Source organism: Mytilus trossulus, chromosome 13 (assembly GCF_036588685.1).
Source record: "Mytilus trossulus isolate FHL-02 chromosome 13, PNRI_Mtr1.1.1.hap1, whole genome shotgun sequence".
Taxonomy (NCBI): domain Eukaryota; kingdom Metazoa; phylum Mollusca; class Bivalvia; order Mytilida; family Mytilidae; genus Mytilus; species Mytilus trossulus.
In genome coordinates this window covers 14,540,926-14,568,049 of record NC_086385.1, presented here as the reverse complement: position 1 = coordinate 14,568,049, position 27,124 = coordinate 14,540,926, and the positions used below count along the sequence as shown (strand labels likewise).

At 31.9% G+C, this 27,124-nt stretch overlaps 2 protein-coding genes across 2 annotated transcripts in view; one reads left to right on the top strand and one right to left on the bottom strand.

Annotated features, from left to right (window-relative positions):
* Window positions 1-2,794, bottom strand: part of LOC134694024 (nephrocystin-3-like) — a 64,080-nt gene extending 61,286 nt beyond the window's left edge. The window contains exon 1 of the mRNA XM_063555027.1: window positions 2,725-2,794. The gene's annotated coding sequence lies outside the window, so the exon portion shown is untranslated. The remainder of the gene's footprint in view (window positions 1-2,724) is intronic.
* Window positions 2,795-3,108: 314 nt separating this feature from the next.
* On the top strand, window positions 3,109-25,286 carry LOC134694587 (guanylate kinase-like). Its single transcript, XM_063555610.1, has 8 exons — window positions 3,109-3,207; window positions 13,198-13,344; window positions 14,810-14,851; window positions 15,456-15,552; window positions 15,688-15,826; window positions 19,724-19,808; window positions 20,513-20,598; window positions 21,331-25,286. Exons 1-8 carry the CDS (start codon window positions 3,150-3,152, stop codon window positions 21,373-21,375), a joined length of 699 nt encoding a protein of 232 aa, XP_063411680.1. The 5' UTR covers window positions 3,109-3,149; the 3' UTR covers window positions 21,376-25,286.
* The last annotated feature ends 1,838 nt before the right edge of the window (window positions 25,287-27,124 follow it).

Sequence of the window (27,124 nt, the reverse complement as noted above, 5' to 3'; positions counted from 1 at the left end):
TGAATTCTTACAAAATGGGTGAACATTTGTATAGAAAGCACATAAAATCGGCGAAAACCCTTCTAAAATTTGTCTTAAAATCGCCAAATCTCTAATTCTACTCCATAGATTTTTCTTAAAAAACTATATGTTGTTGATACATAAATTTCCGTTTTATTGATGCAAAATAAAGATAGGGTCACCGACTTCGTTTTTACGGTATACATCATTTAAAGTTTCGTTCTTTGTGAAAAAAAAAAAAACGTCGAAATAATCGTCGCGTTGCAGGCCGTAAAACGTTGATTTTTGACGTTTTTCACTACTAACAAGGTAACAAATTGATTATTAGACAAAAAACGAAGTCGGTGACCCTATAACTATTTTATATCATTAAAACAGAAATTTATGTGTCAACAATATATAGTTTTTTAAGAAAAATCTATGGAGTAGAATTAGAGATTTGCCGATTTTAAGACAAATTTAAGAAGGTTTTTCGCCGATTTTATGTGCTTTCTATACAAATATTCACCCATATCAAAAGAAATCAATCTGCATTTTTTCAGATAATAAAAGAGATAAATGTATTATTTTTTCGATTTTCAGTTGTAGTTCCATGAGCCAAAGTTGTATGCAAATTTTTAGCAAAATCTGCGACATAGCCCATTTACTGTTCCTTGACCTTAAGGGGGTCTTGAAATCTTTTGACAACTTCCGAAATGCAAATTTTTAACCTGGACCAAACCACTACTTTACTTTTAAATTCATGACCTAAATTCTTTTAGTGTAATTTCACCCCCCTGCTTGCTATAAAGTTGAGACATGAACATGTACATGTAACATGAAGAAAGAAATTTGGAAGGGGTAAAAAAAAAACTAGCAAGTAACACACTGTCCACACTGGAGACTATATTTGTGGACAAGGAAAATCAAAGGATGAATCAACTGTGTTCCCCGACCAAATAAAAAAATAATATGAAGGGAGATAATTGTGCAGGATTATCTAACTTCACATATCATTTTAGTAGGTATACTTTCATAAACATGGTTGTAAGTATCCAACGTGATGTTTGGCCAATTATCACCCAGATGAGTTTCCTATGATATGGTTAATCACCTGTTGTGTTTTGTCACTTGTCACTTTACTTTTATAAATAAAAAAAAAAAGGTGTTAATTTTTTCAGACAGTGTATATCAAAGACATGAAAGAGGTGAAACCCAAAGGAATTACCAGTATTCTAAACAATTCTAAAGAAAATAAATTATATAATTTATATAGGGTAGGTGAAATTTTCAATTTTTATTCACTTGGGATGTACATTTTGTACATGAATATATATAAAATGTTTGTATTGATTCTTGAACAGTGAACATCTAAGTGAACAACATTCTTGTTGCTTGTATGTGTCATGTAGTCTGAATAATTAATTGTGAAGTCTGCGGAAGGCTGTTTGAATTTCTAACAGTAATAACACATCATAATATTGTCATGATAGTAAGCATGTGAGCAGTGTTCATATTTTCCTTAAAATGAGGACAAAGTTCACAATAACAGTACAAATGTAAGAAAATCAATAAAACCAAAAATCAATATACTAAATCATGCTAATGAACTCAAGATCCTTATTTTTGTTATTCTAACTTTTTTCTAAAAGTCATGTCATGATCACGACAGTTGTTGCACTGATGTACAGTAGTCATCAATTTCCTGTAAATTTGTACACATCATAACCAAAGAATAGGAGGAAAGTTTTCATTGTAACCCTATTAAATACTTTCAAAACACATAATTGTTAAATGAAACAAAACTCTAACCTGAGTGTCAGATTCGAGGGGAGTACACATGCAACATATGTAAACAGGGAAAATGTCAGAGAAAACATATTTTTTTTCATTTATAAATTAGTCCCCCAAAATTTTTTCAATAAATACACTTGGTGAACTTTTAAGCTGTGCTACCCTATGCGATGTACCCTTTAGTTTAACATCCACATCATTTAAGGGTCAAAATGGGGGTACCTTCATGGTAAAATTTTTGCCAGATGACATTAACAGTAAATGGTTTTTTTTTAGAAGATAACAAATCGATAGATTTTGATGAATCACATTAATTTTTTTACAGAAAATAAAAGTGATAATTGTTATTTGAGACCTTTAATTGACTAATCATGATAAGGATATTTTAAGAACCATGATAAAATCTCAACAAATTAGACACTAACGAGGGGGGATAGGACCTTTATAGGGACTTCGGGATCGGGTGTTTTTAAGCTCGGGATTTCGGGATTGACCCTTTCGGGATCCGGGAATTCTTGTTTTCGCATTTCGGGAGGTCGGGATTTACTTTATTAAATTCAGGACCTCGGGATTTTGAGTTTTTAAGCCCGGGATTTCGGGATCAGGACCCCTCCTACCCCCCTCACCAAGGATTACAAATCCTTGCCCTCACTAACGGTAGCCAAAAATGTTGGTTTGACACCTGAAGGTAAAGAGCATTACTATCCTCATTTCAGCCTTAGCTACTGATTATGGATAGTCAGTATTAAGAGTATTCTCAAGGTTTGCTTACTTAATTTCCTTTTCCATGTGCCTAAAAATTAAATAAAGTAGACAGAAAAATTCAAAGTACCATTTTTATACTTTTAAACTGTGTACATAAAAAGTTTCATATACAGATAACTGGAAGGATAAACATGCAAAAGAAGAAAAAGACTTTTCCCTTATTTTTCAAATCATGCAACTATCTACCTATCTAAAAACCTGTCAAGTCAGATGTATCTTAGGTCGTTCAAACAAAACCGTGTTGAACTGTTTTGACATTTCATGAAAGTCTAAAAGTTGGACCGGTTACGGAACAAGCACCTGTACCTTTCAAAGACAATAAATAATTCGCTATCCGTGTATTCTGATGGTTTATTATTGTTGGAAGTTGTACAATTGAATATGTGTATTTCTAATATAAATAATTTACAAACCAGCATTAAAGTTAACGCATGGTAAAACTTTATTGAAGATAAATGATTCAGAAAACAGGTTAAGACCCCCGGAGAATGTTGATTGCACTGGAATCTACTATATCAAGGTGCTACCGAAGCTTGGAATATTTACAGATACCTTTATCATTCTAAACATTTTACAGACACAGTCGTGTCACCAACAACACATTTTGCCGAATGTTCAACGTGTTATATAGAAGAAGTGTGTCGTCTTGTTTTAATCGTTTTGTTAGAGGTAAATACCATAGAAGGTGTGTCAAGATTTTTACAGCCCTAATGATATATATGTCATAGATTATAAATCTGTCAGTCCTTTTTTTTTATTTCCCTTCCTGATCAATCAATTCTGATTTATAAAACTTTTAAAAAAATCTCTCAATTTGGCCCAAAATTAACAGGATAATGTATAAACTAGTCCGATTAATTATGTCGTCTTGTATACATAAACACAAAAATACTTTAAAACCTGTATGACCAAAAAGGGACCTAAAATCAATAGCAAATTTCTAAGGAGTCCAAATTTGTCATGCATTTTCTTCACCCTGAATTTTTATATCATTTAAGAGGGGGGATAGGACCTTTATCGGGACTCCGGGATCGGCTGTTTTTAAGCTCGGGATTTCGGGATTGACCCTTTCGGGATCTGGGAATCTTTTTTTTCGGATTTCGGGACGTTGGGATTTACTTTATTTAAATTCGGGACTTCGGGATTTCTTTTTTTTAAGTCTGGGATTTCGGGATCAGAACCTCTCCTATCCCCCCTCATTTAATTCCTTGTTGTACAATGTATACTGTAATGCCGCTGGCAGTTGTAGTGGAGTGGTCAATAACTTTTACGGTACTTTGTCCTTACCTACATGTATGTCCCAAACTCAACTAAATGTTATGGAATTTATATCAAAACACAGAGCAAGTTTGAATTTTTGGTGGCGTCACTTTTGCTGAAGTTCTGTTTTGCAATTTAAGCAAATTTGCCTCATTCAAATATTATGTGTACTGTAAATTCAGAAATTATTGCTTGCATTTATTATTGCGATTCTGTCATTTCAGACATAAATGGGATTTTAATTTATAAAACGTTCACATAAAAACGTTATTTAAAGTTCACATAAAATATTTCAAAATTGCGAGTTTAAATTATTGCATTTACAACTCTGCCTCATTTGTCGTAATAATAAAAACCTCACAATAATTTGATTTTCTGAATTTACAGTAACTTATACACAATGCTCATTACCACAAAACTGGCATCTCCATTTGATCTCACTCTCAATACAATTTGGGTAGTGTCACTTTTACCATTCTTGAGTTATGTCCCTTTAAAATGTTATATGCAAAGAGGGGGGGATCATCTGTGTCCTATGGAAACATTCCCCCGTTTTTTGGCAGTGGCTAGTTAATTTTGCCAGCCATACATGTGATTCTTCCGGTGGGAGTCAAAATCTCCCGCTTTTAAGACCCTCTTCCGTCCCTCCCGTTAAAATTTGACATCTTCCGCTTTTTGAAAATGTAATCCTCGAAAAATTTTCAGTAGATACTGACAGAGAAAAAGTCCAAGAAAATCCAAATTGATATTGGAAAAGTCCGAGAAAAACGGAAGTTTCCATTAACTGTTTTGATGTCAAAAGGTAAATAGCCTCGAGTTATCCATGAAGGTGTTAAGGATTAGACTGTATATACAGCAATAAAAGAGTGTTGGCAATTACCTGGTGATCAACTAGCAAGTTTAAGACACATGCCTGGATGATTAAAAGTGAAATATTGACAATGGATTAATTAAAGTTGTATTATATAAACAACGACTTTTTTGTGATGCTGTTAAAAACATTGAACAGTCATGACAGTTATATTAATTAACATCAAGACAAATGTCTTAATGATTTTAAATATGATATGTATGCCTACTACACTTGTTGCAAAGCTGACTATGGTGACCCTAATGACTTGACCAAACACATGGAGACAGCAAACCCACCAGAAAGCTCACAACTCTATCAATTCAACACCACTGTTCAGTTAGTGGTACCTAAATTGACAATGTAGCTTTTAAAGCAGAGATACTTTTTACCAACTATATATGATGGCTGATCACTTTATCTTGAACTTTATATATACACATGGAAAAAAGTATTGCAACACCTTGATTTTTTAAAATTTGAAAAATCAGCCTCTTTTTTTTATGGAATATAATAAAATATGTGTATAATATTATTGAAACATAGTTCACGATAACATTGGCATTGAAACGAACAAAAAATGTTTAAAAAAAAAATGATTTATATAGCCACAATTTCAATAACAAATGAAGTGTTTTTGTACAAAAAAACGCATTTGACAAGTTTCACTGTAGTCGAACTTTACAATGTCAGACATTTCAAAATTAATCTTCAGATGACTGTTCACATCATGGTTGATCGTCATACGCCAAAGAATTAGTACTTTGTGCGCAGCCTCCATTCAAACGGATAACCGCATCTTAACGTCTTCTGATTCCTGCCATAAATCGACTAATTTGTTGCTAAGGTAGCAGCAACCATTTCTGATGAAGGGAATTGTTTATTTCATGTTGTGTTTGAACTGGGGTGTCCTTTCGCTCACTTTCCGCCCAATAGTGTCCCATATAAGCTCAATATGGTTCAAAGCTGGGCTACGATCGGGCCAAGGAAGATGAACCAAATTCCATTTGAACATTGGATCTTCCTCCACGATGCTAATTTCCAACTTTGGCGAGCTCTGCACTACATTGGATACGGAAAACTGTAAGTCTGCTCGTTAGCAAAGGTCTCCGAAATGGTATTATCGCACTGTAACCAGTAGCGATGAGTTGATCTCGAACAGTTCTTGTTAAAAGGCTCTTGTATGGCCACCACTCTCATTTTAGGATTGTCTTGTATGCAATGGGTTTCCTTCTGACCAACCTTCATTATGCTTGATTTTCTCTAGCAAATGGAATAGGGGGTCTTCATTATCTCAGAAGGTCTTTTACAGCGTTTATTGCCTGATTTTTATTCTCAAAACGACTTTAGTGGCATGGTGATGACCTACAATGCGTGCAGTTGTTACAGCGACAGCCCTGCTTCTCTTATGCTGATAATCTGCCATCTTGCTGCAGTTAAGAGTTGTCAAGGACCCATTATAAGGTGTCAATCACATAATTTTAAAAACTTGGTTATTTAAAGTGCTGAAAACAATGAGGATCAAAACATCTTTTTTGCTGTTTACGGGTACAGTAGCTGCATGTGCAGATAAAAACTTATCAAGTTGATATTTATTGATTAAACTCAGGTGATACTTAAATAATGTTTAACTAGTTCTATTTTACCAAATTATATCACAAAAAAATAATGAGTGTTTTTTTTAATTCAATTTCAATTTGGTGTTGCAATACTTTTTTCCAGGTGTATATAATAAATAAATATTTAAAAACCCCTTATCTCCTATTTCTATCAAGTAAAAATGGCTATGGAGTTAAAGAATCATTAACAAAAAAGGAAATATGCAGTTTAAACACCAAAAAACCATTGCGTACATCGATAAAAATGTCGATAAAAAATCTCCAGTTATGAGGCACAAACTCCAGCTGAAAATTTCCAAATCTCCAGTTGTGAATTGACAACTCTGTCACATGTCTGAAGCTCCAGCTCTGTCAAAAAAGCAATTGATATAAAGTTTTTCTATTTTGCCTGTCTTTAATATTCATGTGTTATTTCAGATTTTTAAACTGACTACATAAAATAAAAAAAAATATTGAAACTTTTTATCCACACTGTTTGATACATGTGGCTAGATGTCAATAACCTTTTGCCCTCAGGGTTTTGTTAATTTACAAACTCCCCTGCAGTTCCAGCTCTACACTTATGATGGAGTAAAGAAAAACAGTTTTGGAATAGAAATAATCACTGTGCAGAGTTTGATTAATTCACTTTTGGTGAACTGCACTCATTAAATTACATGTATTATTATAAATTTTTATAAATTTTAAATTTCATATTTCTGAGTTATCATGGTAATTAGATTTTATTCATAAAAAGGAGTATTTTTCAAGTTTTCGGACAATATTACTTAAGTGCTTTGAGCAGTTTTCATTAAACTTTTGAGACTGATTTATAAATTTACAAAATGTATTAAGATAATGAATCCCTTTAGTTTTTGTTAAACATTCTGATATGACATTGAGAAGTAATTGAACTTTATTCTTTAAAAATGCGATGGATGTATCATGCACTCATGGCGCAGCTGTTTTAATTTCATTATTTTTCCTCCAAAGACAACTATTACAACAATTAATGCGATCAAAGACATCATAACTATGCACAATGATTGCTTCAAAACAAGTAATTAATTAATTCCTAAATATTTCCTTGAAAGGTCAAGTAAGCTTTTCTCATCACTTGGCGTCCGTCGTCTGTAAACTTTTACAAAAATCTTCTCCTCTGAAACTACTGGGCCAAATTTACCCAAACATGGCCACAATCATCATTGGGGTGTCCACTTTAAAAAATGTGTCTGATGACCCGGCCAACCAACCATGATGGCCACCATGGATAAAAATAGTACATAGGGGTGAAATGTAGATTTTGGCTTATATCTCTGAAACCAAAGCATTTAGAGCAAATCTGACGTGATGTAAAATTGTTTATCAGGTCAATTTCTATCTGCCTGAAAATTTTCAGACAAATCAGACAACCCGTTGTTGGGTTGCTGCCCCCAAATTAGTAATTTTAAGGAAATTTAGCAGATTTTGGTTATTATCTTGAATATTATTATACATGTAGATAGAGATAGACTGTAAACAGCAATAATGATCAGCAAAGTAAGATCTACTAAAAGGTCAACATGACCAAATTGTCAATTGACCCCTTAAGGAGTTATTGCCCTTGATAGTAAATTTTTAACAATTTTCTTAAATTTTTGTAAATTTTTGTAAATTTTTACAAAATATTTTCCACTCAGTTACAATTTATAAAAGTAAACATTATAGGTCAAAGTACTTCAACATGGAGCCTTAGCTTACACCGAACAGCAACCTATAAAGGGCACCAAAAAATTACTATTGTAAACCATTCAAACAGGAAAACCAACTCTCTAATCTATCTAAAAAACGAGAACCACTTATGAACCACATCAACCATATGCATGTCAGCAAACAACAACTACTGAACATCAGATTCCTGCCTTAAGATGTAAAAATAGACCAGCTTTTGGACCGCATTTTAGAATCTTCTCATATCCACTGAAGAGACAAGCACGGTTTTGGATCATCTGTATTTGAAAAAAAATTACATCAAAAAATAAAAAAACGGATTATGGCATGTATGGATTATGGAAATTTTTCTTTCAATGTTTTTGGTTTTTACCAGAGTCAAGTGATATTTCAAAACGAAGTAGAATTTGCTTTATATTCTTGTATAGCTATGTTTTACTACAAAACATGTATATATGGATTTTCTTTACAACTGAAGAAAATCCTTTGTCTTGTCAAAATCTTCAGAAATGTTCTGCTATTGAACATGGTAAATTATTGTTTACTGATGTACTCTAATTTGCCAATAACTTTACCTTTATATGCAGTGACCTCATATAACCAGAAGACCTCTTGTTAGTTCTTTGACAAACACAAAGTAGACATGTACAGTCTGCAAGGGGGGAAATGCAGGACTCATGGACTCACCTGTTTTGAAAATGATGAGTTCAGACAAATTTTCATTAGTCAAGGACTCATGGACTCACCTGTTTTGAAAATGATGAGTTCAGAAAGATTTTCATGAGTCAAGGACTCATGGACTCACCAGTTTTGAAAAAGATGAGTTCAGAAAGATTTTCATGAGTTCAGGACTCATGAACTCACCAGTTTTAAAAATGATGAGTTTAGATGGTTTTCATTAGTTTGGGACTTGTGGACTCTCCAGTTTTAAAAATGATGAGTTCAGACAGATTTTCATGAGTCAAGGACCTATGGACTCACCAGTTTTGAAAAAGATGAGTTCAGATAGATTTTCATGAGTTCAGGACTCATGAACTCACCAGTTTTAAAAATGATGAGTTTAGATGGTTTTCATTAGTTTGGGACTTGTGGACTCTCCAGTTTTGAAAATGATGAGTTCAGACAGATTTTCATGAGTTCAGGACTTGTGGACTCACCAGTTCCAAGAATGGTGAGTTCAGAGAACTTTTCATGAGTCCAGAACATGTGGACTCATAAGTTTTGAAAATGATGAGTTCTTTAAAATTTGTTTGTATTAATGAAAATTAAATCATGATCAATTTAAAAATTAAAATTCATAAACCATTCAAATTTTTTAACTGAAATTGAGACATTGGATATAAGTACTACATGTATACTACGTATCACTATGTCAGAATCATACATGTTTCCCTTAGTTTTCCAGACATATGCAGTATACTTGTTAGATTTTACAGGTAAAATGCATGTACAATTTATATGTAATTCAGAAAAAAAACATGCATCCTATCAAAATTTGTTGACAAGTAATTTTATTTAAAGATGTGCAAACCAGGATGCACCATACTGTTTACATGACCGTTTTTCAAAATTTGATTAAAATGTGTGATTTCTTAACTTTTTTAGGTAAGCGTATAAAAATGACTAAGATCAATACTGATGATTTAATTTTTAACATGAATACATTGTTTCTCGTTTCTCGTTTTTATATAGATTAGACCGTTGGTTTTCCCTTTTGAATGGTATTACATTACTAATTTTTGGGGCCCTTTATAGTTTGCTGTTTGGTGTGAGCCAAGGCTCCATGTTGAAGGCCATACCTTGACCTACAATGTATAATGGTTTACTTTTATAAATTGTTATTTGGATGGAGAGTTGTCTCATTGGCGCTCTTACCACATCTTCCTATATCTATTGTACATGTACCTATTTTCATGGATTAAGTAGATATTGGGAAACCACAAATTTTGTATATAAATTATCTTTATATATGTGCTGACTTCGTTCGGCATAACCATAAAATTCTATAGCCACAAACAAAAAAAGACATTTTTCTCAGATTGGTACCCACAAAAATCGATTTTTAATGCAAGTGCATGTATACATGTACATGTATAATATTTTATTTAATTTTGGATGAATTTCGAATACAAAGAAAAGATGATTTTTAAAGGGTTTTTTGTAGGGTTCTCTTATCAACTCAACTTTGAATCAGTTACATACTTTGCATTGAGATTTGTTCAACCTGAAAAAAGTAAACAGATGTATTGATATTGGCATAAAGTCAATATTCATTGGCATAAAGTCAATTTCTTCCCTACACAGATCTGAATTTTTATCTTGAAATTTAAGTGAAACAAGTGGAAAACAAATATTGTTTAAAGTGTAAATAATTGATTGTCATAAGTTACCTCCCATCAGAATTGACTAAAAGTCAACTTTTACAAGTCATAAGATTTTATGGATATTTTTCTCTTATAAAAAATATTTCATCTTTTGAGTTCCAACATTTGCAGTAAACATGGTAAATATATCTATCTATATAAAGTCCATGCACGTATATTTTTAATTTTTGGGATCTGAATGAAAATGTAACAAATTTCTATCATAAACACTTTTTTTATCATCATGATCAGGTATATCAATAAAAAATATGAAGTTTTTATCATTGTTTATGCAACAATTATAATATATTTGTGGTAAATTGTAAAAATGAAATGTATGAAAAGCTTACTACTCCAGAACAACTTAAATAAAAGACCACTAAGAATATGATATGATAAGAACACAGTGAAGTCTTATTGTGATATTTTCTATTTCAATTTTGTCCTACAAGAATTGCGTGTAATTAGCTTAATAGATAGAAAAGAACTTTCATCTTGATAATTAAGAAAAAAATCCAAGTTTATTTACCATACTTTCTTTGATGTTTGACAAATGTCACATTGCCGTAGAGTTTTATAGACATATTTGCTTTCCTTAATTTCATCATCTTCCTTTTCATCTTGATCAATTTCCTGATTAATGATCATATAGATTTTTATCTTTGGTTTTGAGAATATTGATATTACAAGGGAGGTAAATCAATTGTTTCATCATATAAATTTCTTTTTATGAACCACCGTGGTGTGTTTTGTTTTCCGGTCAGTGCATCTGTTTATCCGCCTGTCTGTCCCACTTGAGGTTAAATTTTTTGGTCAAGGTAGTTTTTGATCAAGTTGAAGACCAATCAACTTGAAACTTAGAACATGTGTTCCCTAATCCCTATGCTATTATCTTTCTGTTTTTAATGCCATTACAGCCAAATTATAGTTTTGACCACAATTTCACTGCCCATTGAACATAGAAAATGAGTGTGAGTGGGGTATCCTTACAAATTTACAGGACTGAATTGATGATTCTTCAAATTTTTCTAAACATGTGTTACAAAATTAACAAAAATCAATAGGACCAGATATATTTTTTCAGGCCATGTCCTGTTGGTCCTAACCTTATTTAGACGGACTGCATTGCTGTGTTGTATATTTAATCTCAACCAAAATCAAGAGCTGTATCAAGTCTGAATGTTAAGTGACTCCATAATTGCATTAACTGTTGAGGGTTTGATCTCTGCGGTTGTATCAAGCTGTGCCCAGGATAGCATTTTAGATCTTTAAGTTTTGCTAACTCTTTACACTATTGAGTGTGGATGTTACAGGGTGGCAGGTGCGGATCCAGAGGGGATAATTGAACCCCCCCTTTTGTCCTGGGTTAGGACCCCCCCCCCTTTTTAAATGGCTGGATCTGCCCCTGGGTGGTACCTAAATCCTCTCCAGTTGAAGTGTAATATCATTGGTTTATCTCTTGAAACGAGCCTATTGATTGGTTAATTGAGAATATTTCTCTGATAACCAATACTTTTATTAAGATATTGTATTTTATCACGAACAAACTCTTACATTGCTTGATTATACATCTGAGGTAAGCTGTTTGAATTGTTTATTACTTTATATGCATAATCATTAAAGGGGTATATTACCCTAATTTTGAACGCAAATTTTTTACATACATGACATAAGGTTAAATAAGGTTGAAATAGCTTCAATCAAGATTTTATAATATTCAAGTTTGAGTTTTTCCATTAATTATTATTTGATTATTGGTTCTATGATTTTATCAATTTGTCTCAGATCCATGGATACCCTGGATTGCTAAGTTATAATATGTAACAGTGAATCTGTTCCAGCAGTGTGCACTGTCCGTTTGAATAAATAAATTCATAAGTGAAAAGATTCTGTAAAAGACTTATATTTTGCCTAGGGATACATGTATTGAAAATAATCGTAGAACATTTTGACAAAATTTACTTTGGCCAGTTGACAAAATATTAGAAAAACGATAAATTTGAACCACACAATTTTCAGGAATAATTTCATTGGATTATACAATGTACATGTACAAATGATGTACATTGTATATATATATACCAGTTTGACAAACACTAATTTTGTTCATTGATAAAGCTTGATTTCTTTTTACATGTTTTACTGTATGTGATTGTTTGGTTTTAAAGAGCTTAATCCCTTAGGTGTGTTGTACCCCCTGAAGCACTAATAAACATTTTTATCGTCCTTCCCTACGCCTATATCACCCTGCTCTGTCGCTCAGTAATTCACGTATCAAGACTTCAAAACGAGACCAGGCATTATCAGCGACGTCACAATGTGAGAGGAGAAGTTATCAGCGACGTCACAATGCGAGAGGAGAAGTTATCAAGCTTGCTTTCGTCAAGTGTAAAACTGTCTTAGGGAGAGAAAAAACGACCATTAATAGAACGATAAACAGATAATCGTGTTTTCTACGTATAGATATCGTAAAATATCACCCGCTCGACACAATGTGAAACTTTTTAGCTCGTTCGCTACGCTCACTCGCCAAAAAGGTTCACATTGTGGCTAGTGGCTGATATTTTACGATATCAATGTGTAGAAAACCCGATAATCTATACAAATTAGATGGCCATCAATGTTATTAAGATATTTCTTTCTTTCAGGGGAATCTCCTTACTGTGCCCAAGTAGTTGTTTTATTTTGGTCAATTTCTTGCACTTTTATAGTTGTACATGTATCTGTTTTACTCATTGTTGAAGACTATATATGTTAATCTATAGGTGCTAACCCTCTACGTCATGTGATCTTTGGTGGAGAGTTGACTCATTGAAAATCATTCCTCATCTTATTTTTTATGAATTTTTATTAAATAATGACATTTTTTTATTTTCAGTGTCCCTTCGTGTTTGCCATTACTCCACCATTGACATGACATCTTTCCGACCTATTGTAATCAGTGGACCGTCTGGAGGTGGTAAAAGTACACTGTTAACACGCCTTTTCAAAGAATTCCCAGACTGCTTTGCATTTAGTGTTTCACGTAAGTATTAAAGTTTATGAATGAATGAAAGAGTCTGTTATATTTTTTAATTTAACTAAAGCTAGATCTAATAGGACGGCAGTGTAAATTGATATTTGTTGCTGTATTTATATATGCCTTTTTACATAGGATTTTTTACCAATGTCAATCTTGCATGTGCAGTTTACACATTGTGAATTTTTTTTATCAAATGTTATATACATGTATCTTGTATCATGTGTACATTATATTTGAATCAATGGAACAAAGTTAACATTATGACTGAATTTTAATGAAAATTTTTGTTTCATGGTTTCAATGCTTCAAAGAAAAATTGTTAGATTATCATACACTTATAAATATTTATTCCAGTATAATTGAACCTCTTTTTTTATATAAATCACTAAATTGAAACTTCATTTGAAATTCTACCCACAAATTTAATATAACACTCTGATTAGTCATGTTGAAGTAGGTGGCATTGCATCATGATTAGTTACTTTTAAAATAAATAACAAGAAAAATCATTTCAAATAGCACCCATTACATCTAAGCAATAAAGCATCAGTGATCACTTTACCATAAAAAAAAAAGATCGGTAAAAAGCTTTTTTAAGAGCTTTAATGGTCCGAGACCACCATTGTCGTCCCTTGATTTTCGTTGTTCACAAATATAGTCCCTAGTGATGACAGTGGGTTACTTGCCATTAATTTTTATACCCCTTCCTAATTTATTTCTCCATGTTTAATGCCTCAAATTGCAAGTAGGGGGGGGTGAAATTACACTGTAAAAAAAATTGGGTCCAGAATTTTAAAGGAAAGTAGTGATTTGGTCCAGCTGAAAAAGGTTTAAAATTAGCACTTCGGAAGCTGTCAAAAGATTTCAAGATGCCCTAAACATAAAATTTTCCATATTTTGAGTTAGAGACGATGAAGTTTTCTATAATTTTGATATGATTTGTCCCAAAAGTAGTACAACACACTGTAAAAGTTTCTTTGAGAAAGCGCAGGTGGGATTTTTTTTATTTTCATTCATGTTCTAAAAGAAATGCACTACGAAATAATTGTGGTCTCGGACCTTATGTTTATTATTGTTTTATTTGAACCAATTCAAAATAAAACGTTTGTATTCGTTTATCTATATGCTATCAAGGGCTTGAAGAGACTACATATTTTTTAAATGTTAAACAAAAATCAGTATTTTGCTCCCATAGAAAATCATTGATTGATTTGATATAGTTTGATGTGTGTATTAAAATTATGTAATCTATTTTTGACTCGAGCTTTAGACTTCTTTCTTAATAACCATTTGTAACCACAACTAATCTGAACTGAAAAACTTTGATATAACTCACAATATTAAGCACTCAGTTTTTTTATACTTTCTTTGTTGAATTGTTTCATATATATATTATATTTTGTTTTTGCTAAAGTCAACAACAAACACACTTAGTGCAGAGATAAAATAGTTTCTATGTTATTTATAGATACAACAAGAAATCCACGAGCGGGCGAACAAGATGGAAAAGGTAAATTTTCAGAACAAATTATTTTAGCTTGGAAAGGCTCTCAAGGGACCTACTCCTACCTAACTTCCACGAGAGTAAAAACTTTGTTTTCATAGCATTTTGTAACATTGAATTTAAAAGCCAAATTTTGCAGGTCTTTTTCAATCCAGTGAGAATTTAATACCACTTGAGCTATTATATTCATAAATGTAGGAAAAATCATTAACAAGAGTTTAAATGTAAAGGCTGTTTATCATGAAGAACTTAAATTATTTACTAAAATTGTTTGCGAAATATAAATTACTTTTATTTGCATCGCTTGCAATGAACTTTAGTTGCCCAGTGGTTTTAAAAGTCAAACTACTGTATCACTAGCCAGTCAACAGTGAGGTTGTGAGTTCTAATCTCACATGAGGCATGTGTGCTGAACTTTATCTTAAATGGCTAGGATTGACAATTTTCCTACTGGTGGTTGTGAAACTCAGGCTTCTTCAACCAATAAAAAATTGACTGCCCAAAATAGCACAATAGTGCACAATTCAATCTATTTGCCTCCATTATGTGTTTTTTGTAAGCTAATTTTTGGGATTTTGTTTTGTAAAGAGTTTGTATTATATATTTTCAGATTATTTCTTTGTTACAAGACCAGACTTTGAGTCATTAATGGCAGAGAATGGGTTTTTAGAACATGCAGAATTCTCAGGGAATAGATACGGAACAAGGTAAGATGTTTTCTTACTCTAATGAATTTTCTGTTTTCTGTTTTAAATCAATCAATTTATCTTGTTTGTCTATCCTGACTGTTAAGGGAAAAAATCAGATGATAATACATTAAATATCTATTTCTAACCTTTCAGTAAAAAAGCAGTAGAAGATATACAAAAGACTGGAAGAATCTGTATATTGGACGTAGAAGTTAATGGGGTGAAAAATATAAAAAAGACAGATTTCAATGCTAGATATGTGTTCGTCAGACCTCCTAGTATGGAGGTTTTGGTAAGTATTAAAGACAGATTTCAATGCTAGATATGTGTTCGTCAGACCTCCTAGTATGGAGGTTTTGGTAAGTATAAAAGACAGATTTCAATGCTAGATATGTGTTCGTCAGACCTCCTAGTATGGAAGTTTTGTTAAGTATAAAAGACAGATTTCAATGCTAGATATGTGTTCGTCAGACCTCCTAGTATGGAGGTTTTGGTAAGTATAAAAGACAGATTTCAATGCTAGATATGTGTTAGTCAGACCTCCTAGTATGGAGGTTTTGGTAAGTATAAAAAACAGATTTCAATGCTAGATATGTGTTTGTCAGACCTCCTAGTATGGAAGTTTTGGTAAGTATAAAAGACAGATTTCAATGCTAGATATGTGTTCGTCAGACCTCCTAGTATGGAGGTTTTGGTAAGTATAAAAGACAGATTTCAATGCTAGATATGTGTTCGTCAGACCTCCTAGTATGAAGGTTTTGGTAAGTATAAAAGACAGATTTCAATGCTAGATATGTGTTCGTCAGACCTCCTAGTATGGAGGTTTTGGTAAGTATTAAAGACAGATTTCAATGCTAGATATGTGTTCGTCAGACCTCCTAGTATGGAGGTTTTGGTAAGTATAAAAGACAGATTTCAATGCTAGATATGTGTTCGTCAGACCTCCTAGTATGGAAGTTTTGGTAAGTATAAAAGACAGATTTCAATGCTAGATATGTGTTCGTCAGACCTCCTAGTATGGAGGTTTTGGTAAGTATAAAAGACAGATTTCAATGCTAGATATGTGTTAGTCAGACCTCCTAGTATGGAGGTTTTGGTAAGTATAAAAGACAGATTTCAATGCTAGATATGTGTTTGTCAGACCTCCTAGTATGGAAGTTTTGGTAAGTATAAAAGACAGATTTCAATGCTAGATATGTGTTCGTCAGACCTCCTAGTATGGAGGTTTTGGTAAGTATAAAAGACAGATTTCAATGCTAGATATGTGTTCGTCAGACCTCCTAGTATGAAGGTTTTGGTAAGTATAAAAGACAGATTTCAATGCTAGATATGTGTTCGTCAGACCTCCTAGTATGGATGTGTTGGTGAGTATAAAGGACAGATTTCAATGCTAGATATGTATTCATCAGACCTCCTTGTATGGAGGTTTTGGTGAGTATAAAAGACAGATTTCAATGCTAGATATGTGTTCATCAGACCTCCTAGTATGGAGGTTTTGTTGAGTATAAAAGACAGATTTCAATGCTAGATATGTGTTCATCAGACCTCCTTGTATGGAGGTTTTGGTGAGTATAAAAGACAGATTTCAATGCTAGATATGTGTTCGTCAGACCTCCTAGTATGGAGGTTTTGGTGAGTATAAAAGACAGATTTCAATGCTAGATATGTGTTCATCAGACCTCCTTGTATGGAGGTTTTGGTAGGTATAAAAGACAGATTTCAATGCTAGATATGTGTTCGTCAGACCTCCTAGTATGAAGGTTTTGGTAAGTATAAAAGACAGATTTCAATGCTAGATATGTATTTGTCAGACCTCCTTGTATGGAGGTTTTGGTAGGTATAAAAGACAGATTTCAATGCTAGATATGTATTCGTCAGACCTCCTAGTATGGAGGTTTTGGTAGGTATAAAAGACAGATTTCAATGCTAGATATGTGTTCATCAGACCTCCTAGTATGAAGGTTTTGGTAAGTATAAAAGACAGATTTCAATGCTAGATATGTATTCGTCAGACCTCCTTGTATGGAGGTTTTGGTAGGTATAAAAGACAGATTTCAATGCTAGATATGTGTTCATCAGACCTCCTAGTATGGAGGTTTTGGTAAGTATAAAAGACAGATTTCAATGCTAGATATGTGTTCGTCAGATCTCCTAGTATGGAGGTTTTGTTAGGTAAAAAAGACAGATTTTAATGCTAGATATGTGTTCATCAGACCTCCTAGTATGGAGGTTTTGGTAGGTATAAAAGACAGATTTCAATGCTAGATATGTGTTCGTCAGACCTCCTAGTATGGATGTGTTGGTAAGTATAAAAGACAGATTTCAATGCTAGATATGTGTTCATCAGACCTCCTAGTATGGAGGTTTTGGTAAGTATAAAAAGACAGATTTCAATGCTAGATATGTGTTCATCAGACCTCCTTGTATGGAAGTGTTGGTAAGATGATTCAATGGATATAGGAAGATGTGGTGTGAGTGCCAATGAGACAACTCGCCATCCAAATAACAATTTAAAAAGTAAACCATTATAGGTTAAAGTAGGGCCTTCAACACAGAGCCTTGGCTCACACCAAACAACAAGCTGTAAAGGGCCTCAAAATTGCTAGTGTAAAACCATTCAAACGGGAAAACCAACGGTCTAATCTATATAAACAAAAAGACCCTTTTAGAGCTAATTTTCTTATGTGTGTAGAGTAAGACTTTGATTGGCTTGATTGCTTTGTTTGTATATTGTATAATTGTATTAAGGTGGTATGGGAGTCTAAAATAAAAATGATAGAATTTGTTCATACTTTGCCAAAACGTAGTATCTATTGATATATGTTGAAAAATATAATAAAAATGATAGGTCACAGTGCATTTTCTAAAGCTACAGGATGTGACAAAATGGCACATTTTGTATTGATTATATGGGAAAAAAACACCATTTTGTAATTAAAATCTAAACAAAATGATAGAATTGTTCAATACTTCAGGAAAAGATAGCTTTCAGACAATGCTTTGAGAATATCAAAAGAAAAGATAGGGTCAACGTACGTTTTTTCCGGCTTAAATACAAAACAGGAAAATTTCATGTAGAATCCTTCAGAAAATGCACTGTGTTAGAGTTACCTCCCCTTGAAATGCCAGTTTAAAAATAAAATTAAAAACCACAAAAATTAATCAACATTTTGCAAAAATATTAATATATGTAACTTATATTCTAATAAATTGGTTCTTTTAAATGAAAATTCACATTAAATATCTGCATTCCTGCATCACATTTTGCTTATTTGATAGAAAATATGGACCTTTGGTTCTCTGTTTTTTACAATCCAAGATGGAGGAAGACACCCATACCACCTTAAGGATGACGTCCAATCAAATTTAACATGTTTAAATATAGTACAATGATATACAGGTTTTATAACTATGCTGATCTATATTGTTTGCAAATGTCGATCTTAATTACAACATTTATACAAAAAAACAAGCCAGTTAACCAAAGTCTTACTCTACAATCATTAGGAAATTAGCTCTTCACACAAAAAGAGAAATCTACAGTACAATCTTTATTATTGCATTGCTCCAATTATTGCAAAGGACTATCACTTTTCCTTAGGATTCTCTCTGAGCAGTCCAGAGGTAATAAAAAACTTACCTCTATGCCTGAAATAGGATTTTGGAATCAGGACCCCTCCGACCCCTGACCCTCATACTTAGTATGACAAAGCATATATTCTACTTGTTGAGAGTTGAACTAGGATTTGATATGTATTGTCAATTTATATGACCCACTTATTAGCATTATGTTTTTCGATTTTTGTGTCCTTTTGTTTGTTCATCCGTCTGTCCCCATTCAGGTTAAAGTTTTTGGTCAGAGTAGTTTGGAAGTTGAATTCCAATCAACTTGAAACTTAGGACACATGTTCCCAATAATATGATCTTACTAATTTAAATGCCAAAAATAGAGTTTTGACGCCAATTTCAGGGTCTACTGAACATACAAAAATGATAATCTAGTGGGGCATTCATGTGCTATGGACTCATTCTGGTTTTATCCTCAGACATCCATTTCTTTTACAATATTTTTTACATTTCAGTCTGGTATACTGAGTATAAGAATGATGTATTCTTGTTGAGAGTTGAAATGGGATTTTACATGTATTGTCAATTTTTTTTCTATTATTTGAACTGTATATTTTTTTAGGTTGAACGATTAAAATCACGTGGAACAGAAACAGACGAAAGTTTACAGAAAAGAATAAATTCAGCAACAGAGTCTCTGGAATATGGTATGAGAGAAAGATTTTCTTATGATCATGCCTTCCCAAAAAGAAATTGGAAAGAGGGAGTTTAAGAGATTTACATTTATCTCTCAAAATCAATCTGTTTTCCAGTTTTAACATGTATAAAACATATTTTTCTTCAGAAAATTAAATCCTTTGTCATTTTTTTTCACCACAAAATTTATAAAAAAGTATCAATGTTTTTCATGATAAGGGGAGGGGCCAGATGGGGTTTACATAATAGAGAGTAATTACCAATTAAAAAACAGAGAATAATGGAGTACAAATGTATAAAGAATTCCTGTTAAAAATAAAACTTACAGAATATGTATTATTTTTAAAGATATCAAAAGAAAAAAACGTCTGTATAAAGAATACAGATATTAATGACTTGGACTTTAACCTTATATTTGTATTGGGGTCTTTAATCAAAATTAAAGATATCAAGAATCTATTTAGATTATGACCTTTTATGAGTTATTGAAGTCTTATAATAAAAGAAAAATGGGTGTTATGGGACAAAATACTTTGCCCTGTATTGAAGTTAGGAAAGCAAGGAGTTCGAACAACTGACCAAAATTCCTAAATGTCATTCTTCTTTATTCAAAATGCAAATCAGCAAAATAATTATAGTTAATTAGTTTTAATAAAATCAGAGTTATAACAACATCAGTATGTTAATCTTATAAGTTTTTTGTTTTTCTTTTCAGCTGAACAGAAAGGCAGCTATGACCATACTGTAATAAATGATGATTTAGACAAAGCCTATGATAATTTCAGGGAATTACTTATAGAGGTATGTTATAGGATTTAAGATTGGAGGATTGGTAGCAAGTTTATGCAGGCATCAGCAGAATAGATATTATAGAGTAAAGCATCAGCAAACACATTTTCTTACAATTTGATTAATATATAAGGTGGATCATCTTAATATATTTAATGGGATAGTATTTTCTTTTACTTTGACAAAATGTAGATTACACATTGTTTTTCTAAAATATCATAAAATGTATGATTCACTGTGCTATTTTCACTAACTGGAAAAAATCATTCATGTAAATATAAATCTATGAGATAATATGAAAAGATAGGTTTACAAAATCCAATTAATCACTTATGTTTTACTTAATTCAAATAAATCCCCTGAACATTATTTGCCAGTCTATCAAAGGGAGCTATATTTTTTTTAAGGCACACAAGTCAATATACATCCATAAACATTTTAATACCATCTTTTTTAGAGGAGATGATTTTTTGTCCAATGGTTACAAAAAATAATTTTGGACAAGGCTTTAAGCTTATAATAGAAGAACGAAGTATATGGGGTATCAACCAATGTCACAAAATCAGTACATGCACAACTACAAAAAAACACACACATAAAACAAAAGATCAGTACGTTTATTGCTGTTCTTCATTTAAAATTCATAGTGTTTACAAACTGCAATAAGAACATCTAGATAGAATAGCTAATTTACATAAGTTCATTTACATAATATCATTTTATTGCAATGTTTTGTTTTTGTAGGATATTACAGCACTGCAACAAGCCAGATTAAAAACAACGAAATAATGATGACTAAAAGATAAACTTTACTGATATCTGCATTTCTGTATTTCCAGATAGAAAATAAAACATTCCGTCTTTCTGTTATGAAATAAAAATTGATAAAACCAAACATTTTATTTTATTCACAATTATGATGTCAAGAATTTTAAAGGTAAATGATTTTTTTCTTCTTCTGGAAATGCTGGAGTGCCGATTATGTGAAAAGGTTGAATGATTCTGCAATAAACTGGTAGCTCAACACTATTATACAGTGCAATTTTTAAGGACTGTTTTTTATAATAATGCAATTGATTTTTAGCAGCTAGAGCTTCATCTTGCAAACAAATTGTAAAGTTTTGGCTGGATTAATTTTAAGCTATCATATAAAATCCTGTTGAACAGGAAATGTAATTGATTACTGTATAGCTAAATATATATGTGTAAGTTATGTTTATGGAATAAGATCACCTATTTAAAGCCCCATTACTTTCTATGTTCAATTCTGCAATGAAGAGCTATAAAAGCTATTTGCTGAAGGTTCAGATAAAATGACAGTCATTTCATGTCAAAACTATGCCTTATCCTAAAAATTCAACATATCTTATGTAGTAAAAGCAATTTTAAGTGAACTGGTTCTGAGAAGTTATGTAGTACAAAACAGGTACTGTTGATTGAGCAGGAGGGCAAATATGCTCTCCTTTCAAATATTTTATATATCTATTATCAATCAAAAAAATTTAAGTAAGGATTCTTCAGTGGTCTAAGGTCCTTCAGCTTTTATCTGAAACCAAAATTACACAAATATTTCATTTATTGAAAAAGTTACAGCTGTGTGTAGGAAATAGAAATATTTTGTTTGAAATATGTACCACTTTTGTGTATATTCTTTCTAACGGTGCCTGAATTAGTGCCTCTATATCATAACAAAATTATTGTTGCATATCAACTGTTTACATTTTGCTGTATATCCATAAATGAATTACCTAGACTGCCAATGTTGGATCCATGATGTCTGAAGGGGAATGGGAGAGCATCACTGAAGATTATTGGTAAAATGTCCATAGCAGCAGTAAAATAAGTACTGCTAGTGTAACTACTATTGAAACATGGGTGAAATTTGATATCTGACTTACGTTTTTAGAACCAGCAATCCTTAATTGATAATAATCATCCGAGAATATACTAATGGGTGTGGATGGGGGTTTACAGAATAGAGAATAATGGGCAAAAAATATTAAGAATCTAAGAACAATGGACCAAGAAAATAAAGAATAGAATAAAGTCAGGTGCTAAAATATGAAAACAAAATTATGAGGTGCTAAAATATGTAAGGAAAAATGAATAATGGGCAACAAGAATGAAGAAATAGAAAGATTGGCAAAAGTACAAAGAATAGAAAAAAAATGGCCTAAACATTAAAGAATACAAAAATGAAGGACCAAATAGACCCTCATACAAGTGTTTGGATTTTTGGCATTTCTTCTGTGACGCTAAGCGCGAAAAGGGTTACAATATTTCAACAAACATAAATAACTGTTCTTTAAATAATGTCACTCCTAATCTATTGATGTGTCTATGTTTATAACAATAATAATAGTTGTGGGTAGAATATGGTTAACTCAGATATTCATGTGTATTGTGTATTTTTATTTATAACTGTTTATATGCAAGTTGTGGTTAGAAAATTTGGAAATTCAGAATATAATAAATACTGTTATTGGCTGTGTACAGTATGCATTATACATATAGTGTATTTTTAGGTTTAATTGTTATACAAGTTATGGGTAGAACGTTGTTAATTAAGAAAACAATGTATACCATACTGGGCTGTGTACAGTATGCATTGTATTTATGGTGTATTTTTACATATAACTGTTATGCAAGTTGTGGTTAGAATATTGGTGAATAAAGAAAATAATGTATACCGTATTGGGCTGTGTACAGTATGCATTGTATTTATTGTGTATTTTTACTTATAACTGTTATACAAGTTGTGGGTAAAACATTGTTAATTAAGAAAATGATGTGTACTCTATATGGCTGTGTACAGTATGCATTGTATGTATAGTGTATTTTAATATATATCTGTTATGTAGATTGTGGGTAGAACATTGTTAATTAAAGAAAATAATGTATACTGTATTGGGCTGTGTACAGTATGCATTGTATTTATGGTGTAATTTTACATATAACTGTTATGCAAGTTGTGGGTAGAATATTGTCTTTTATTGTATAATTTTATATCCCTGACATCATTTAGAATGAAAATGATTGGCGAAATTGTGTAACAAATCAAGTATAAAGGAGAATTTATGATATAGTCACCTTTTAATATTAAAAATAGATATCTGAAAGTATCATAAAAAAATTAGATCTGTAGATATCGATTTGAGAAATATCTCTACTTAAAGTTTAGATTGAAGGCTGAAGCAAACATTAACTTTACTCATCTCAATTTAAGACTCCTGTTGCTTTACAAGATAAAAGATGAAATTCAAAGATATTTTTTGATGTAAAGTATCAGCAGTAGCAGAACAGTTCAGCATCACCTTAATGCTGAATGGTTTGAAACACACATCTGGTTTATTTACTATTACCCTGGTACCTTTGATAACTATTGATGTACTCTTAGTCCAATAAACAATTAATATAGACGGGTCCAAACAAATGTCTTTTGACAATCAAACATGTAAAACTTTCAATCCAAAACTAAATCAAACATTATAGAAGAAGTATGCTAGAGGTTTTTTTAAATGCCAGTCAGACTGGATTCATTAATGAATGGTTATACTGTTACAGTTAAGAATAAATTCAGAAATAATTACGAGGTTTTTATTAATGAGACTGGGAGAGAGTCTGGTTTTATAACTGATAAATATATCTGTTTACAAATTTTCATGAAATCACTATAAGTTAATCTCGTATTTTGTCCATTAAAATCATAATCATTTCTGAATTTAAAGTTTATAAAAGAATATTCTTTAATTATTTGCATAGTGTCATCTAATTACCTGTATAATCTGGACAACATACTACCTGTCTTATCTGAACAAAATTCTATCTGTCTGATCTGGACAAAATCCTTATAGTCCCATAAATTTGGATATTACTGGTTTATTTTCATTGTATTTATGTTTTGCTTTTTTTTCATTTGCTCTGCATTTCAGTTCTTACAGATTTGTCTTCTCTTCTCTCTAAAGAATTGTCTTTTCCTGTTCATAGAGAAAAGATGGACCAAATATACCAAAGGGATAGTCAAAGTTGTCTTCTCCTGTGCATCTTGAGTTGTCCCCTCCTGTTCATACATAGTTGTCTCCTCCTGTTCATACATAGTTGTCTCCTCCTGTTTATACAGAGTTGTCTCCTCATGTTCTTACAGAGTTGTCTTCTCCTGTTCATACAGAGTTTTCTTCTCTTGTTAAAAGTGCTAATATTGTGTTCATGTGAAGGGGAACAACATTTTGTTTTTGATATCACTTAATGTTGTGATAACAATAGGATCACAGGGCTATCAGATACTCAAAACAAGCTAAATTAGAACCCAAAAAATTTGATTTCAATTTGACATTTTGCCCATGGCTGTTCAAAAAAGATTTTGGAGCCAAATAATTAGATATGGGTGCTTGCATTTTCCTTAAAGTGTGAAAAAAGCAATCTATAATATTTCATCTATAGGTGGTTGGGGTCTTCAAAAAGTGCTGATATTTATTATTCTAATATTCTGAACCAAAATAATTCAGACTTAAGCTTTATCAAAATGAAAGAATTAGAATATTCACTTGTATGTTATATAAGTAGTACTTGTATTTTATTTAGATTTAAAAATTTACATACATAAAATATAAGTCAAAATTTAATTATTTGTTGTTTTTTCTGTGTATTAATAATGTCTTTTATCTTGTTATATGCTATAGATAATAAATATTCTAATGCAAGATTGTTTGTATTGTCATTTTGTTTGGATAACATCCCCAATTTTCATATAATATATGCTATGAAAATGTACGCACAAGGCCAGAACACACATGACTGATTTTAAATGTATAATTTGATGTCCCTTTCTGTCAGTTTGATTAAATTTACTAATTTAAAAGCTCCGATAGTATCAATTGATGATTTGATGGTCACAAATACCCCTTTATGGCTCCAATAATGTGTGCTAGTAAACCTAATTTGCGACCATCAAATCACCAATTGATGCCATCGGAGCTCAACTACAATACAGTTATATTCTTATTGGATATGTGCAATACCACCTGATCATAGTACATCAGGTCCTGTTGCATCCAAAAATAGGTCGAAAAAAATATTCCTTTGAATTTTGACAGTTGTTGGTAATTAATCCTACATTTCATTGCATTAAAACATTGGCACCTAAACTCATAATTATGGCCTTCAATGTTAAACTGACATAATTATGCTTCTTTTCATGATGTCTATGAAGGTAATGCTTTTCCAAAAAAGCAACATGTTTACCATGTTTACCGCCTCAATCCGTTCAACTTGTATTTTTGAGACAAGAAATTAGATAATATGCTTGACAATGATATTTTGAGCTGAGTTACAGTGAACGGAGCTTTCTATGTCTACGTCTCCTTGTGCCAAAAGCAGAGAAAACCTTTCGTTTAATAATTCATTTCAGAAAAGTTGATTCTGTTTCAAAATCTGATTCCTATTCGATTCCAAGGATAGAAGACTGTATAACATTGGACACTTAAAAATTTTGGGCAAATTTGATTTATTAATAGGTTACTGACATGTGCTCTTGACTCAGCAGGCTCTTAAAATGTCACAGCACACAGCTTATTTCTGTATACTGTCATCCCTTTTGGTATGAAAAGTGCTCCAGCTACTCCTCGAAGGATGACCAATAATTTTATAAATGATTTAGACTTTTGTTTTTATGCTTATATTGGGTATCTTATTGTATGTAGTAAAAACTGTGAAGAGGATTTTATATGATACTTTTCGTAGATTGTTACAATGAAATTTGACTGTTAATTTTGGTAAAAGTTGCAGACTACTTTTATTATTTAGGGCATACAGTTGACCAAAGGCAGGTGTAACCTATTATACCTAAAGTGGATGTTATTACTAATTTCCTCCTCCTACAAATAAAAAAAAAACAAACTCATGAGATATTTAGGTATGATTGAATTTTACAGGAAATTCTATTCAAATTGTTGTCACTTTTGTTCAATCGTTGACTTATTTATCTATTACGGCAAATTCATCTGGAGTGATAATTGTCAAAACGCTTTGGAAAAAGCAAATCACGTTTCGTCCCCGAGGGTTTCTCTAGCCCAGTAGTCAGCACTTTGGTTTTGACATGAATATCAGTTATATAGTTATATTTTTTTTCTTTTCTGTTTACCAAAAAGGATTTTTTTATATTCCATGCATAGATTAACTTAGTATATTTGTCAAAACTTTTTTGTTTTGCAACTATTTTAATCTGAGCGTCACTAATGAGTCTAATATAGACGAAACGAACGTTTGGCGTGTCAAATTAACATCCTAGTACCAAGATACAAGTATCGGGTCTTGAGGAGGGATAAATCCTACATTGGAAAGAATCAATCTAATTTAAACAAAAAAATCTCTAAAACTTACATTTTCAATATGCTTGATTTCTTGATTGACAAACATATGTGTTACTATGGGGGCATGTTTTTCAACAGACTGTTGACATGCCGACTTGTGTCCTTACCTTATTATTACGAGGCTAACATACAGGAACTTCTTAGGAAGAAAGATAAGAAATGAAGAAGTA

Coding starts and splice junctions, on each gene's coding strand:
- LOC134694587 (XM_063555610.1), top strand. CDS start 3,150: ATGTTCAACGTGTTATATAGAAGAAGTGTGTCGTCTTGTTTTAATCGT. Junction 14,852..15,455: donor GGGCGAACAAGATGGAAAAG/GTAAATTTTCAG, acceptor ATATATTTTCAG/ATTATTTCTTTGTTACAAGA. Junction 20,599..21,330: donor TCAGGGAATTACTTATAGAG/GTATGTTATAGG, acceptor TTGTTTTTGTAG/GATATTACAGCACTGCAACA.